Genomic DNA, 17,500 nt, shown 5'->3' with positions numbered 1-17,500 from the left:
TTTCCATCTTAACACTAGTGTAAAATGAAGGAATATTTCTACTTCATAAACAAACTTGCCTATTCAGAATCATGACTTCTTGTTTGTTTTTAGGGCACAGAAGACAAACTTGAATGAAAGAAGAAATAACAAAATATTCTCAGACATATTTTGCTGGTGTATAGGACAAAAGCTGTGACACTGCTGTAAACCCTGATTGACTCTGCACCATAATTATCAAGATGTTCTATGTCACTTTCACATTTTCCAGGGTTATTTGGTTCAGGAAAGCAAGAGCATCTGTAAACCTAGCACTACACTGCCTTAATCAAAATGGTTTTAGTGATCATGGATTATAACAAGAGACCTGACATAATGGATGTGCAAAGTCTGCCCACAGAATTAGCATCACTATAGCCTAGATGGATGGACATATTTAGAAAAATGTAGTTTTTCTTGAAAAGGAAAATGCTTAAACTAAATGAATTTAAATTCTTAGTATTAATAATACTTAGAACACTATGTTGAATTTGGGAGGTTTCACTTCCTTTTAAATACAAACTTATGTAAATTGTGTCGTTTTAAATCCTATACCATTTTCTCCATGGCTTTGACATTCCACTTAATGCACTAATAAACAAAAAATTATCAGGAGTGATACTTACCTAAGATTTGCAAGTCAGTATAAGTTACTTCATTTAAAACTGATAGATGGCTAAAACATTGCAAATACTTTATGAATAGTATTGCCATAATTCTGTTATAAAAGCTATTGTTATACTGAGTGCTTATGGTCTGCTGTTAAGGTGCTTCTGTTATAAATCCTGTAGTTTACCATTTGTAAACACATCTTTTTGATGTTTCTGCCAACATCCTGGCAACAAAGCAGTGCAATTTCAAATGAGCTAATTAACTTAATTGTTGATGATGCATGAAACAGTTCATTCACCCTGTTAGCTGCACCATGACAACATAAGAGTCTCAGCCCCTGAAGTTACTCATCTATATAAGCCTATCTGTAGCTTTCCATTAAGATCTATTGCATGCGAAATGAGTAGGACTCTTCTAACAAAGACCAGTCCATAACGTACATAGGTTAGAAAATCAGAGCTGTTGTTGAAAACTCAAAGGAATGCAGAAATACTAGTAAATATTTTAAAAAGAAAAAAAAAAGAAAAATAGGCAGGAACTCATTGCATTTTGAAGCTGCAGACAAAAAGAAAAAGCGGTGCATTTATTTTCTAAATGCTGTGAATTAGACAATAGCTGACTAAAACAAATGCTGAAAAATGAAAACTTTTGAAATCATTATTCAGTTCTGAGAGGTGCAAACCCACCTTTTCACAGTGGTTTTTTTCCTATGTATATTGCGCACATACAAGAATAAAAGCAAAAATAGATTAGCAAGTGAGAGTTAAAACGGTCATGCTTAGTCCTTTGTGCTTTTTTATTTACACTATACACATTAATTCCCACTTTGCACAAATTGTCAGAATTTAAAACGTGCTTTTTCATAGTCCTACTATCCAATATAAAATGTAAAGCATCTCCTCAAATTTTCTGAGGCTCCATTTCAGTAAAGGACAATAAGAAGATTAAAAACTGTGATACTGAAAGGCCTGCAAAAGTGTTCGACATGAAAGAATGGATAACAGTTTGACCCTCTGCCAATAGCCTCGATTATCCAGTTGCTTGAAATATACCAAAAAATCTCTGATCCTATTTCCATAAAACTTTGTTTGCCATCTTTCTCTTTCCCTGGCCTTAAACAATTCTGTAGGAAAGAACAAAAATGTACCTACTTTAAAAATTGTCCAAAATCTTCACAAACACTTTCACAGCCAGGCCATTTGCAAACTCCATGACCATAGAGAGTATGGGAGGCCCCAGTATCCTCATGTGACGAACTGTAGCAAAAGAATAAGGCATCAGATTCATCTTAAAAGCCATAATCGTTGGAGGCTGCTAGCGCCTGTCAGGTTACGATCAGTGACAAACAGGTCAAAACAGGTCAATTTAGCTCAGAGCAGTCAGAAAAATTTAATCGTTCTACTGACTAGTTCAACTGCCAAGGCTAGATGATGTTCCAATTAGAGAAGAAATAGAGCCAAAGATGACTGTTAATAAAGGATGAAAAAATAAGATGACTGTATAATACCATATGCTAATTACGCCATATGACCCTGCTGTAACATTTACCTATAAATAAAAAATACACCCAGAAGTGATCAATTCTGTATAGAAATACTGAAGACTGAAAGTCAGAATTTATGAATATTGTGAATGTACAAAAAAGTGTATAAAAATAGTTGCTTCCATTAATAAATTTTTTTGTTCACAAGCATTGCTTCCATTAGCTATTTGGTTTCATAACAGTCCCTAGCTATATTCCATGGCAGTTTTTTTGAACCTATGCAATAGTTTCATCCATGATGAGTTATCAAAGAAATTCAGGGAATTGTTTCATGGATGTAGGCATCCTGAAGCAAAGAAAAATTCTGTGATATAACTACAAAAGTAATTGTAACTAAAAGTACAACTATAAATGTATTCAGATTTTTAAACAATACAAAATAATGACAGAAAAATGTTCTCACAGTCACGTGAGGTCAAGAGATATTCAAATCACAGTTGCATAATTTAAATATTAAAATAATTAAATGGAATATTTATTTGAAAATAAATTTACTTACTATAAAAATAAAATTTCATCTTATATTAAGATCATCTACATCTGACTACACTAACATATTTAGTGATAAGTGCTACAGATACAATGTACTTTTGTATGCATTTAATCCATTACTTGGATTTAAGAAACAGTGAACAATATCTGCCATTGTGTCTGAAAAACACTAACACTATGGAAAGTTTGTCTCAAATACGTCAACTGCATTACTGTAATGCATAAAAGAAGGAAAATTCAGTACTTATTTTCACAAGAACCAAACAGGAGAATTTCTTTAATACACTGTTTTGTGGTACTTTCAATATAGAATCTTTGCACTGAATTACAGACTTAACAACTCATATATATGTACATTGACAATGAAACCAGGAGTGTGATACAACAGTAAGGACCTGACTGCCAGGTGTGTTAACTCAAATAGGAATGAAACTACATGCCTACAAAAGTGCCTGCAAATATGCACTTACAGTTCTGCACCAGCCCACCCTACTCTGTGATTTCTAATTCTTACCCAAGCTACAGTAAGTCCAAGTCTTATAAAATCACAGGTGGGTAATTTTGTTGTATCTGCATAACTAGATATGGTTACTGAAAATTAAGCCATACTGATAAAAAATTCTGAAAATTCAGGTCTCCACGATCTCTTAAGTAACCTGTATTAAGTGTTATTTTGGGATTGGAAATAATGTGAATTATGGTGTTATACAACAGCGTTATGTCAAATGATAAACACAGTTGAAATCTTATCAGTATTACCTGTCTCGCCTTGCATTTAGGACTGAAGACTGTCCATTCACTATGGAATGATGAGTTATTGGTGGTGATGCTTTGGAAGTGGTGGAGGAGGTAGTAGAGGAGGAATTGTTAGTAGTGAGGTCTAGCCCTCCATGTTTAATGCCATTGTCTTCCATACTGTGAACTCCAGTCACTTCTTTCCATAACTGCTGAATCTCAGCAGGACTTAAGCCAGCTATAAAATGAAAGAGAGCCCCACTAATATAACAAAGTAAAGAGTTTCATATAATGAGCTCAGTGTTATTAATGGATTAATGCCAACAATAAAGCTGATGCTGTTTTTCCAGCACAATCAACATGTAGTAAAACATTAATTCATTTTTCCTCTCTCAGAATCCAGGTAATCTAACTATGCTCTCTTGTGTTGTAAACAGTAAATTAGAAATTTTAATAATATTATACTTCTGAAAACATTGCTCAAAATCAGAGTGAAAGCTGCAAAGAACTTGCAACTACTTAAAAAGAAAAACCCAACCCTAAATTTATTTCAAACAAGATGTTTGTTTTCTGCTTAATCAATTTCTTGACATGGAAACATAACTCAGAGCATCTACAGTTAAGTCAGGTTTTACAATTCTTCTTAATCAAACATATAACGGAAAATAGAAAAACATATTAGACTAAACATACAAATACCGATATTCTCTTTAAACACTTAACACTTCTTCTCTGTCCTGGACAGTTGGCATTTTGCCAGCTCAACCTAGGACAGCTAGGTATGGGGAAAGAAGACACGAGAGAGGAAAACCAGAAGAGAAATAATCAATGAGATCACAACAGTTTTAACATCTTATCAGAATGCATCTGACCTTAATTAATGACAGCCACATATTCATTAGTACTGTGCAATATTTACAAAAATTGTTCCATTTAAAAATATGTCTTAATAGGCAAACTCAAAGTCTGTTTGAAAGAACAAAACCTACAAAAACTTCAGTGCTGAGCTACATATTCGTGGCTGCTTGAGTTGTTCAGTGCCAGCTAACTACAAATCTAGAAGCACTTAGATTTCACAGATTTGACAGAATATCTTGAGTTGGAAGGCACCCACAAGGACCATCAAGTCCAGCCCTTAAGTGAATAGCCCATACAGGGATCAAACTCTTGACCTTGGTTTCATTAGCAAAATTGGCCCATTTACAACTCTCTCAACACAGGGAGTGAAATTACATGTAGGGCAGACCATCAAACTTCTCCACTATATTTCTTTGTCAAGCCCTACCACAGAAAACAAATCAGAGGGGTTTGGCTAGGGGAAAGGAGACTGTCTCTCCAGTCTCCCGGGGTGATGGGCAGCCATACAAATTCTGAAGAATTCCTCAAATTTCTCAGCTATATGCACAGTAGTATTCTGGAGTCTAGCCACCAAATTTATGCAGATAGAGCTTAAACTTGCTCTCTACTCCACTTGCAGCTGGAAAACTTGTAGTTTCTGGGATTCATCCTTGCCACAAACAGCAATGTCTTGTTGAAATTATTCATACATATGTGTTAGGGCTGTCTTGATTGAGTTTGCATGAAGTCATAGAAAGCTTCAGTACAATATGCTTCTGCCTGAAGTAAAGACTTCTAAAACACAGGCAAGAGTACAGCTGTGAGCATTCTCTTATCTTTCCACCAAACATGCAGCTAAGATAGGAAAATTCGGGTTTGAAAGATGAAGAGTTCATCAGAAATATATACACCTTATGTCACTACCAGGCTTCCTTAGTTTGACATCTCTCTTTTGAAGAATACTCAATTAAATGCAGAAGAGAATGTGAAGCCCAGAGAACTTCTTGGGCTAGATCTGATTTCACAAGCAGATTTTTCAGTCTGACAGAGTTTGGTCCAGAGGTATCTTAAAATCTAATATTGCCTTCTGTATCTCATCTCAACAAACTGAAATTAGGTAAGACATGCTCATGGTATCCAGATCTCCTGGAATGCCAAACATTCAAAATGCTGATGCTATCTGAATCAAAATTTTGATCTTTTATTTTATGAGAAACCTCGAATTTCTGGTCCTGGAAAGTACTAGAAAACTTTTCATTGACTATATTTTTGTTTGGCAAACAAGATATTGTAGAAAGATGTTAAGACTGATTTTCACTGTTTGGCAAATTTATTAGACAATGTTTTATCTTGAGAACATACAAACTCAGACTATTAAAACAGATTCAACCAAAAACTATGAAAAAGCAGTGTAAGTTTTGTAATACTTCTCAATAGCTGGCTCACCATGAAGTATACAAAGCTATTAAAAACCAGACTACTAGTTATTTACAGAAATAATAATTTCTAGAGGTAGTGTGGAAAATGATTGGTGTGGATTATATTTTTTTAATTATGAAAGCAGCTCATTTTTAGACTATTGCTTTAGGTCCTGCTTCAATACCTTAGATACCAACACTCATTGGCAAACTCAGCTAAGAACAAAGTGCAAAAGAGTTGGTTGGAATGTAAGTCCAATGGAGTTTATATCATATTTGTAAAGTGAAAAGCTAGGTTTTAAGCAAGAAGCCAGGGTCTAATTTACTGCATTAGAGAGATCGGTAATGGGAGTGATGGTAATATGAGTTGTAATTGTTTAATGAAGGTAAGTAATTACTGCTGAGTTCATGAGGTATGTTCCAGCAACACTGCAAATAACCCATTTCAGTGTGGTAAATAAGAGTTACCTGCAAATGTAATCACAAATCAAAATGAAAAGTAATGTCTTCATTTAGGTGGTATGATATACACAGCACATTATTTACTTCAAAGCCTTCCCTCCTACTGTTGAATAAAATAAACTAATTTTGAACTGAGAAAAATAAAAAACTAAGAATAATCCTATCTGTTTGGATAATCATCAGAGGGCAAATCTACTGTGTGTTGCAGTGAGAGAAATTTCACTGGAGATCACCAAACCTTGGGTGCTGGGAGAGCTAAATAAGAGCTACCCCACAAACCGGGTGAACACAGCAGGGCCAGGAGCAGCTGGAACACTGGCCTGTCCCATGGGCAGGACTCTCCTGCCCCTCTGGGTATCTGTTGGGCAGCCCTTTCTGCTGCAGGAAGCTATGGATAGGGTTGTGCCTCCAAGCTGCCATGCTCACCTACTTTTTTTTTTTTTATCAGAAAGAAATTTCTCTCTTGGCTCAGGCTGGTTAATTTTATCACTTCTCCAGAGCACTCTGAAAGGCTGTCTTTTAGGATAAAAGGATTAAGGGGAGGCACTCAAAAAATATAAAATTAATAAACGGATTTGTAATTATTTGCAAATTATGGCAATTTTTTGGTTTCTGTGTCTAAGAAAGTCCAACTCTCTTTTTACAGGAGACCTGTAAAATGGCTGATAGATATTTCAGTCTGGATGTAAAAGTAGGGTAAGTTTTAAAGTTTCATAGGTTGTGACAACCTTTAAAATACTCTCTTCACACTACATTAAAGAGGACAGGTTCAAAAAGAGGATCCAGAGTGGAATGAAAATTAGAGACTATAATGAAAAGGGCAAATAATAATTTGCTATGAAATTTATAAACACCATGAATTTGATGATTTTGAGGTTGGTTTCATAACTCTTTTCACCTTTATTTGCTGTATTTTTATGGTTGGATAAATTCTTAATAAAACTAACACTTACAAAAGCCATCCGTGCAACTGTTTTTCATTTTCCAACATGGACCAATCAAAATTTAGGGTTTGGGGGTTTTTTGTTTGGTGTTTTTTATTGCTTTGATTTAAAGTTCTTTGCATTTAACTAGCATCAATTCAGCAATACATGGAAGTAATTCAAAGCAAGCCACTGTTTTGGGATATGGCATAGCGAAGACCTTGTCACATAAGAGATGCTAAAACACTTGTAGCATCTTAGTTGTGATACCTAACTACCAAGAAAACATGGTAAACATTTCTGTTCTTTAAAGGCAGAAACTATATTTGAAGAAAATAGTCTTCAAACATGCAAACCTCACAACTGTACTTTTACAAACAGCTTTTCACACTAACAAATGTAAACCCCATGCTCTCTTTGAAAATAATAACTTGTGGTTTATGGGACTCTTTATGACCAATAACTTAAAAACAAGAATCCCTCTGTGTTATATTTCCCGTTTTAGCTGTTCATGTAACTCAGCAATTTGAATGGACACATTTAAAAATACAGTGTTACACATACATAAATCCTTCTGTATAACCGTAATATATCTTTTGCAGCAGTATAGAAGGAGGAAAATATCCTTTTACCACATCTAGTGTGTATTACCTTAATTCAAATCATAAGTTTTGTATAAAAATGAAAAAGTTATATACTTCTCTGGAATTCATTATAACTAAAAGATATCAAGATAAAAGCAAAAAAGATATTTATTTTAACAAGAACAATCCATATATACATTTTAACTGTAAAATTTTCTAATTTATTATTTCTTTACTATAAATCTTTTTTTGTCATGACTTCTACTCAGTAGGACTTAATTCTTTGAGTAAAAGAAAGGTTCTAAAAACAACTCTTTAGTAGTTCTCCTAAAAACTGTTTTAAAAATAATGTTTTTTTCTGTTTGTATGCTAGAAGCAGATGAATGAGTGTTCCATTAAACTAATGAATATCAATGCAATTGGGTAGGAGTGCTGAGGGAAATCTGTGGGGATTGCTTAATGTGAGAGAAAACCTGAGGAATTCCTTTTGCAACAGATGGCACAAGAGGAGATTGCAAAAGGTAAAGCTGTTCGGATGGAGGTTGTGTTTCAACTCCTTTTTTCCAGTCTCGTCCAATTGACTTTGTGCAAAAAGAAACCAGCATTACTAGTCTCACACATCCAAATTTGTGAGTCAGCTTATCCCCTCACTGCTATTCTCAAAAAAATAACATTCACTGTAATAGGACTCTTTTTCATTGTGGTTTTTAAGGCTATAGACATGCTTGTGTTATAGTTTTTTTACACAACTCAATGTATGGAATTAATGCACTTATTTAGAATCTCTGATTTTCTGCTTTGGTTTTTCTGTTTGTTTTGTTTGATTGAGTTTTTTGTTTTGTTTTTTTCACTTGGTTTAGTTTGGGCTTTTTTTCATACTCTGTTGTCTATATACTGTGCACTCTGCTTTAGCTCTTCTGATTTCTGAAGCTTCGATTTCATAATAGTTATCTGGTGGAGGAGGTAATTACATGCATAAAGATCAATTAGAAATAATGTTGCCTGTCATGAACACAGTCTAAACAATGCTTATTTCAGGACTGGGGCATCAGAGATCAGACTGTTGTGTAATTTTTATGACAGGCATTTAGCTCAACCCTCTGTAGTAAAACAAACAGAAACACACCCTCACAGGTTATTGACAGAGTTCTTTAGATGGGAAGACTGTGACTTTATCTTAAAATGTAAGAAGCATTTATCTCAAAGTTAATTTACTTTTTAAAAGTGTGTGCCGTATTTTATTTCAGGTAGTACAGATTGAGTACATTCTCAGCATTGAGAAACCCTGATCAAAGTGAAAAAGGAATTTTTTTTCCAAAAGTCTTCACTGTTATTTATCAGTCATGGTTCACTACTATTGGAATCATCACCTTCAAAACTTCTTTTCATATTTAACCTATTTAATACAAAGGAATAAAAAAGAAAATGAATGCTAAGGCTTGTCCCTAAATTTACTTGTCATAAATTGAAGATTCGACGTGTTTTTCAATGCCAGACACGTTACTTTCTTACAAGGAAAAAAAAGTTACTTTTTTGAATGGCTTTAATGTCACTGTCTGAAGTATCTTATACCCATGTGCTTATATTAAATGAAACAACATTCCACTAAATCAGATTTCAGTGATTCTTCAGAGAAAAGCAATGATGCTTGAATTGTGCTGCTATTAGAAATTGTTTTCAGCACATAAGGTCAATAAATACGCATTTGCCATCTAGGAAAAACCACTAAAATCTGCTTTTTTTTCATAGAAGTATGCTGTAAAATTTATCAGCCTCCAGAAAATTTGGTAATATGAGTAATAGTTTCAATTACCAAGTACTTTTAAGTATCATAACAGGGAACTTCTGAAGTTCAGATACAAATAGAATGGTTAAAACATTGGAAATTTAGAAATTACTCCAATCATATATTACTCAAATACCTTGTGGCAGAGACTGGACAGGAAGAGCAGACTGGCCAGGTGGGATGGAAATGAGTCCCTGACGTTGAAGGTTCAGCAGATGTTGCTGCTGCTGAAGTTGTTGCATCTGGAGGAGCTGCTGCTGGAAGACAAGCTGCTGGGCTGCCAACTGCTGCTGCTGCTGCTGCTGTTACAAATAGAAGGGGGGAAAAAAAAGAAAAAGCAAATGCAGCAAAAAAGTAAAGTGTATAGTAAAGGCTAGAAAGCCAAAAACATAAAATCAACTTCTTTCCCTTTAATCTCAGTTATTAAATAATAATGCTATTTGTAGAACACTCAGGCAATGAAAGCATTTGAAATTTTCTATTATATTCATTCAAGCTATTAGGTGTTTGGAAAACGGCAACATACACTTAATGACACACTAAAGAAAAGGGTCAAGAAAAAGTATATAACAGCTGTTTCAAACAAGAAAAAAAAAGCTCAGCTCATGGCAGATGATAACAAATTTATCTATGCTAAAAGTGTAACTTTTTACAGTAGTCTGTGATTTGAAAGCACTCTTGTTTTTCCAGTTGACTAAGTTTGGTTGGCAGTGGCCCATGAACATGGTCTCCAGTGATCTATTAGTAAACGGGGATGTAGCCTTCCTTTCACTGGCCTGTTAACTTGCTCCCTCCTTTTCTTGTTGGAATATATTACAAGGAGCATGGTATTCAAGGCAACGAAAAGCCCTATTATAGAGCAAAAGTATAGGTTCCAATTTTGTGAGGCATTTCAAGACAAACTTGAGTCTACAAAGACTCAGGAGGGTATGAGAAGGCAGTCACACTTCAGAAAAAGACAAGCTGCTGTGGAAGACCTTTCCTTTCTAGTTTGGGGAAAAGAGAAACTTCTGATGCGCTCACTGGAAAACAGACTGCATAATGGAGCAAGTCATGTGGATTGCCCAGAGCCTCCGGAGAAATAAGGGAGCAATTTCTATTCTGTAGTTGATGGCTGTCTGAAATTCTATTCACAAATCCAAACAGAAACAAAGCCTCAGGAGGTCAGAACTGCTTCCTCGACGTTTGCATAATGGGCAGCTTGAAGACAACGTCTAGGATACCTGCTGATCAATTTAACTACTTCAATGTGTTTTGTTTGTATTATGTTTATATTTGATGCAGTTTGCTGACAACTGCAAGCTAGGCCTGAGAAACCCACTTGTCAGGTTGATTTATGAGCACATCAAACTGTAACTTTCTACTCGCCACTTCAAACCTACAGTAGCAGTTCATTAATCAGGGGCCTGTGACTTTGAAATCTGTGCTCAATCGCTCTTTTTCAGCCATGGACTAAATTTGCATGCTCTCTGAGCTGTGCCACTGAGCAAAGTAAGGCTCCTTCCCCAACACAGATTGCCTGTAAATGCAAGATAATCAGTACAGAGTCCACCACACAGCTTGTTCTTTGCACACTCAGATTCATTAGCGAACATTAGACAACAGCAGCACTAGACTGCTCAAATCCTGTGTCTCAGAAAGGGGAGCAGGAAGAATTATACTAGCACTGCTATTAAGCCCAGTAAAAACATAAGAACAAATCTGTGATAGTTGCAAAAGGAAAAAATCTGAACTGATCGAGTCTTTTCCAAGCTTCTGACAGCTCAGACGAGTATGCATCAGCAAGTGTCTTAGCTCCTACCTCTTTTGCTTGCTTTCCTGGATGCTGTTGCTGCTGTTGTTGCTGTTGCTGCTGCTGCTGTTGTTGCTGTTGTTGCTGCTGTTGTTGTTGCTGTTGTTGCTGCTGTTGTTGCTGCTGCTGCTGCTGTTGCTGCTGCTGCTGCAAAAGCTGAAGATGTAACTGCTCTTGCTGTTTCTTGTAAAACTCTTGTAGTTGTTGCTGAATAAACCATTTTGACTTTAATAAATAAAGGCAAAAGTTTCAAGTATTATAAATCTCCTAAACTCTTCTAGATTGGCATATGGTAGCGTAGCCATTAAGGATCACCTCATAACAAAAAATGTGATTTGAAGAGGCAGATCTACATACATTTTTTTTCCAAGGCGGTTCTGAAATTTTCCAATGCAGATTCCAAAATATCCTAAACAGAAGGGTATAGAAAATCTGTATTCTAAAGGGAATGCAAGAGCCAAATTTACTCCTCAAATAACTATACCTAAGTTCCTCACATGTCCTATATAACAAATGAGAAGCTGAACTCATCCACTTGCAAGAAACCTACAAGTCACTAAGGCCAAACAAAACCGTCTGCTTCTGAGGGGAAAAAAGTAATTAATCTGTCAATCTGCTTAGCAGGATGCTGGAATCACAACTGAAGGTGAATTGCCTGTAATGATCATGGTACTGGATATTAAAATGTTTAAACATACAGTTCAGTGATTGAGCTATGACTATGACAAACAGACACATCATTTTCTGTATGACAATTAAGCATGTACCCAAAAATCCACTCTGCATTACACCAAGGCACTGATCACTGACATTATCATTATTGTATGAATAACAAGTTCATGTATTTTTCACTTAGCTGACAGATTTTGTACTAAGGAAGCAACAACCTCCTTCCTCTTTTGAGCCTTATCTGGGAACAATTTTTTGTATGTAAAAAAACAAAATAAAAAAATGTTTCCCTTGATGAAACAAGCTGTTAAGTTCAAATTTCATAACTGCATACCATTTATGTGACTAAAGGGAGCACTACAGTGTTATGAATTTTAAAGCAACAATTATCTGCAACTCTATTTTCACTTCCTTTGGCAGGTCTACAATTAAAATGTGCCTAAGCACTCGAAAATTTAAATATCAATTTGTTTGGTATTTGGAATGCATCAGCCACTGCTGCTGCTGCTGTTTTTAATATAATATTTAATGTTTCAAAATACAATTTCACACTTCTGGAATTGAAAAAAGAAATTTAAAGACTGAAAAGTTTTGCATTTATTTTCATTGGTTTTGTTGCAATGAACAATGAAATGTTACAAAAAAGACCCATAAAATGTGGCTGACGTTTGTGTGAATGCCCTGTGCTAACAGTCCAAAGCAGGTAACCCACATTACCTGCTGCAACATAACTGCTTGCTGCTGCTGGAGAAGTGCTTGAAGCTGCTGCGGAGACAACACTTGCTGCTGGAGAATCTGCTGCATTTGCTGAGGGGTGATCACCTGGGGAGTCATCATGGCCACTGACACAGGCACCTGCACAAGGAAAGAAAGATGTCATCGTCAAACACGTTTTACTTCACCTACACCAGAGCTGTACCTCTTTTTTATTTTGTACCAAATATGGACCATAATTTTTACACAGAATTTATCACTAGAAAGTTCCAGTTTCAGTCAGAATCTGTTATTTTAAGGCCACAGTACTGTGGCACTCTATTTCCAGAAGCATCAGATTTGATCAAACTCAAGCTTTATGTTTCGTATCTCTTATGTATTCCTGCAAGAAATTTAAGCATTGGCTAGTACAAGCGTGTATTTAAAAATAAATGATCACATGGCAGGGCTCTCAACACTTCATAATCAATCATCTTATCAAATGTCATAATGTTACGAATAGAAAAATCTATTGAGACTGTTTCAATTATATGGTTAAAACAGACAGCAAAACAAGTATCTTAAAGCAGTAAATGTTTTCCACAATAAAGACACTTAGCCTAAAAAAATTTTTGCATAATACATCACTTCAGTAGAAGAAAAACGTTCTTGCTCATGTAGTCTGTTAACGAGGTCTGACTTACAAAGGAATGAAAACGTCATGGACATATTGGAGCACAGAGCAAAGGCTGCCACCTCAGTCACTCAGGCTCTGCAGAGAGAATCATGTTCTCAGTCACTCCTAACTGAAAAGTGAAAGTTGGAAGCCTTGGCTTGAGATTATTAGCTTATCCACTAAACTCTAAGAATGTATTTCTGTGTAGGTGCTGTTTCGGACATTGCTAAATTTTCCACTCGTTATACACTGAGATCAATTGTCTGCATATCCATAAACACCCACATAAACACGTATTCTCAGGAATATATGTGAGAGTTGGAAAGACACAGCAAGTATGTGTCCTTCTGCATGTAAGAGAGAAAAATCCTGTGGAAGAGCCTTAGGTGTGTGTGAAGGGGCTGAGGCAGACACACAGTGTGAGACCATTGCTCCAGCTAACCAGGACACAGTCAGGCAGCTGCCAGCAGGCCAGGGTCATCCACCTATGAAAAAGCAGCCACTTGCTTTTCTAGCAAAATCAATTTTTTTTTTCTGTGTATTATAGCACGCTGGAATAAAAATACAGCTTTGTGAGATGTTGTGGGACATTCCAGTATTCTGTAAATCAGCAAAAATAATATTATTATTAAGAAATTAAATCATGACCCTATCTTAAGAGAAAAAACACTGCTAATGTTTCTGTTACTCGAATCTATCCTGAAAGACTTTGTATAAATATAACACTTAGAGGAAAAAAGAAATATGAGTCTGCTGAAGTTTACTTTTAGACAAAAAAGTGTGATAATCTTTTGCAACAAAAGAATGTTAAGAATAAAAATTCTGAAGGTCTTACTCTAAAATACAAGTGGAGAAGACAAACCAGATTTCCACTCAGAATCAGTCACTTGTGGAGAGAAATTGCATCTCAGCCAACACTGTACTCTATCTATAGCCAACAGAATAAAGAAATCCTGAGCAAATTTTATCTATTTTAGTTTAGGCATCTATTTTAGCATGGAACTAACCCCACTCTGGGTGTGTATGCCTGTCTCTCTCCATTGAATGCAGATTCACTTGAGTAGACACATAACTTTCAGATAGTTCATGCTGATTGTTATACTTTGTGATACCTAGATGTTTTGCAGCATTGGAAACAACACATCTCTAAACAGTAATGTTTTATTCTAAGTTCAGTAAGTCCCACAGACAAGACAAACAGGTTTTTAAAACTTTGGGATGCAAAAGGAAAAAGTAAAACTCATTCACTGGTGTCAGTATTCAAATCCCTCTGAAATCACTAAGAATTTCCTTTGTTTATGTGATATCTAAAGTTGCCTTGTAAAAATTTTGCCTCAGTGATGCTATTCAACATGCCACACAGATATGAGAAGGCAGAGAGGAAGACAGACATTCTCCCAATTAAACAATTATGTTTAACCTTTAAACCCTGCAAGAATTTTCCTAACACTTACATGCTCACTACTAAAAAATATAACAAAATGTGAAGGTGTTGCACACCTCTATTACCTTTACATTCCCTCTATCTTTTCTGGCTTGTGTATTTTCAAACACACAAGTAAAAGTTTTGTTCTAAAGAGAGTGAAAATCAACTTAACACCGTAAGTGGCACTAATTTGTTCATAGTCTGTGCTAAGGAATCTAGCCAGTAAGATGATTAGCAAGACTTGTGCTGCCACAAGAGTCCTTTGTTCCTCAGTTTGAAATACAGATCCTGCTACATCAGACATATTCTTGCTAGGTTTTGTAGCACCTGCTCTGAATCTCCCTGACTGTATACGTACTCTTATACTTAGAGACACATCTGCTTTCCAAGTACATCTAACAGCTTTTCTCTTAAAATTTGGGTTTTTTCTTGTAATTTTCAACAGTCACTTTCAAGCTATATAAGGTAAAGTAGAGGACCTAATACACTTGCTTTTCAGGATGATAGAAGAATGAAAAAATCTGGCAATCAAGATCATTAGTAAAAATACAGATTTATGCAGATAATATTTCTTTTAAAAGAATTTTATGTGATAATCCATATATGTGTATCATATCTGATACATTCTTTCCTACAGATAAAGGACAAAACATTTTGAAAACTGCTTAAATTTTACATTAGCAAAAAGTATTAAGCAAAGAGATTTCTCTAATTGTCATTGGGTAATATAAATTTGTACATTTCACAGCCTTCAGTGATGCAGCAGACTGTACTTTACTTCTTACTGGCGTAGTGCTGCTGTGCTATCTGGGTTGGAAAATTATCCAAAACCGGCCATTTTTTTGGCCAATTATGTGCATTAGGTAAATTTCTTTGGTTTAATGTCTGCGTTTTTGAAGATTTTCAATTTGATTTTACAGAAATGTAGTAGAGAAGCAATCTCTGACTCTTTTCATATAAATTTCTCAGTGTATCGGAAATCAGTGCAGGTAGAGCAACTCGGTGAAAAGATATGGTCGTTCCTTTGAGTGGGCCACAAACTCAAAAAAATTCTTGGTCAAATCTCCCATGAAAAACGGAAGTGACAAAGTGAAACATGATTTATGACTTCAACCCATTTGTTACAAGGCATCCTCAAAGAAACTAAACTCCCAACTCTGCCATGAAGATGACTGGTTACAGCAGCCCTACAAAATACAATGGATGGGACAGTACATCTGTTGGCTCCATGATGGATCCAGATGGAGGGTCTATTATAATTTGAAGAGTTTGTCACATTTTTGGCACAGGCTGTCCTCCATTTCTTTGGATAAAATAAAATAAAATAAAATAAATAAAATTACAGATATGTAAACAAATTTTTTAACAAATCTTAAAAGCATTTCAGGTAAGAATGACTGTGAACTGCTTCATTAATACATGTGAATGTACTATTAAAAAAAAATCTTTGACTTAGAATGAAAACATTGAAAGAGGAAATTAGATAGATGAACACAGCTGCAAAAATTAAGAACTTCTCTGAAGATTAAGAAATCTGAATTTTCCCCAGATCAATTTAACAGAGTGTTGTAGTTTGGAATTATTATGAAATAGCGGAGACTAAGAATGTGGATTTAACACCACTTCTTCGTTGTGGATGAAAAATTCAGCTTCACCTATAGAAAAGCTTGATAGGTAAATACTCATTTATTGTTTCTATAAATGGATTGATAATAGGAATCATATAAATTTATATTTTTTCCATGTTATGCACAAAAATCGTATCTCTTAACAGCATAAATGGATGGCAATATCCATCTTAATGCACCTGCAATTAAGATTTTGCATTTTTAAGAAGCCTTGAAAAACTGCACAGATATTTTCAAGAAATGTTGACCAATCTGACTTTGATTAAAATCAAATCCAACCAGAGTTTTATTCCAAGTTCCTTTTATTTTGAAAGTCAGGTATTGATAATGAAAATTACACGCAAAACCTCCCTTAGTTTTCAGTGCTTTTGAAGATCACAAAATCACATAGTCATATTCAGAGCCAGTTGAAGGTAGGCAGGAATTATTTCTTTGTTACAGGCAGAGGAAACAAGTCATAGCCTTTAAGTAATTAATCCAAAGTCCCATCACATTTTAACTGACGGATCTGAGAATGGAACTGTTCAGTAAGACACGTCTCTCTGGCTTATTGAAAGATGTATAATTAAACATTTAATGGAGAATCTTCTCTCTGTAGGATCTCTCAAAAATAAATGTAGCTGAAACCACACACAGTGCAGGATCAGGCTCTTCAGCAGAAAACAATTATTTTAAAAGAAGAAACTACTGCATTCCTTCTCTTCCCACTTTGGTATATGTGTATGTAGTGTGTCTACCTTAATAATGATGTATTGAATTTTTCTGGTTCTATGGTGTTAAGAGAATGAACTGGTATTTATAAGCTGTTCATAATTAGTGAACAAGAATACATAATGACCCCCATACACTGACAACAGTACTGCCCAATTTTAAACAGCTTAGGTAAGTTTACATGAGTCTGAAAATACAATTATGATACAAAGCACTAATATTTATCCACAGAGAAACCCTAAGACACACTCAACAGGAAGAATAACAAAGTAACAAAGATATATCCATTTTGTATCAGGACTCATGTTGTCTCTGTTTACACTAAAATTTAACTTATTATTATTAATCTATCTACCTTTTAATTAATTAAATATAACAGAGTGTGCTTTGTTGTGTAATCATAGTTTATAGAACTTTATCTTTACAGTTTTTGTGTGGCTTTTCTTTTTGTGTTTTTAGACACTTCTCCAATTACACGCAAACATTTTAGAAAAG

At 35.1% G+C, this 17,500-nt stretch overlaps 1 protein-coding gene across 5 annotated transcripts in view; it reads right to left on the bottom strand.

Annotated features, from left to right (window-relative positions):
- Positions 1–17,500, bottom strand: part of FOXP2 (forkhead box P2) — a 194,336-nt gene that overhangs the window by 48,789 nt on the left and 128,047 nt on the right. For 4 of the 5 annotated variants that reach the window (XM_071552433.1, XM_071552432.1, XM_071552434.1 and 1 more), the window contains 5 exons: positions 12,589–12,726; positions 11,212–11,409; positions 9,547–9,712; positions 3,425–3,638; positions 1,782–1,886 (listed from right to left, as the gene is read on the bottom strand). In XM_071552433.1, the coding sequence (XP_071408534.1) occupies positions 1,782–1,886; positions 3,425–3,638; positions 9,547–9,712; positions 11,212–11,409; positions 12,589–12,726 (821 nt within the window). Of the gene's footprint in view, positions 1–1,781; positions 1,887–3,424; positions 3,639–9,546; positions 9,713–11,211; positions 11,413–11,563; positions 11,612–12,588; positions 12,727–17,500 lie in introns of all 5 variants that reach the window. The other variant, XM_071552436.1, reaches the window with a different exon arrangement.

This window comes from Pithys albifrons, chromosome 3 (assembly GCF_047495875.1).
Source record: "Pithys albifrons albifrons isolate INPA30051 chromosome 3, PitAlb_v1, whole genome shotgun sequence".
Taxonomy (NCBI): domain Eukaryota; kingdom Metazoa; phylum Chordata; class Aves; order Passeriformes; family Thamnophilidae; genus Pithys; species Pithys albifrons.
The sequence above is the reverse complement of the archived record's forward strand: the minus strand, read 5'-3'. Positions and strand labels throughout refer to the sequence as shown.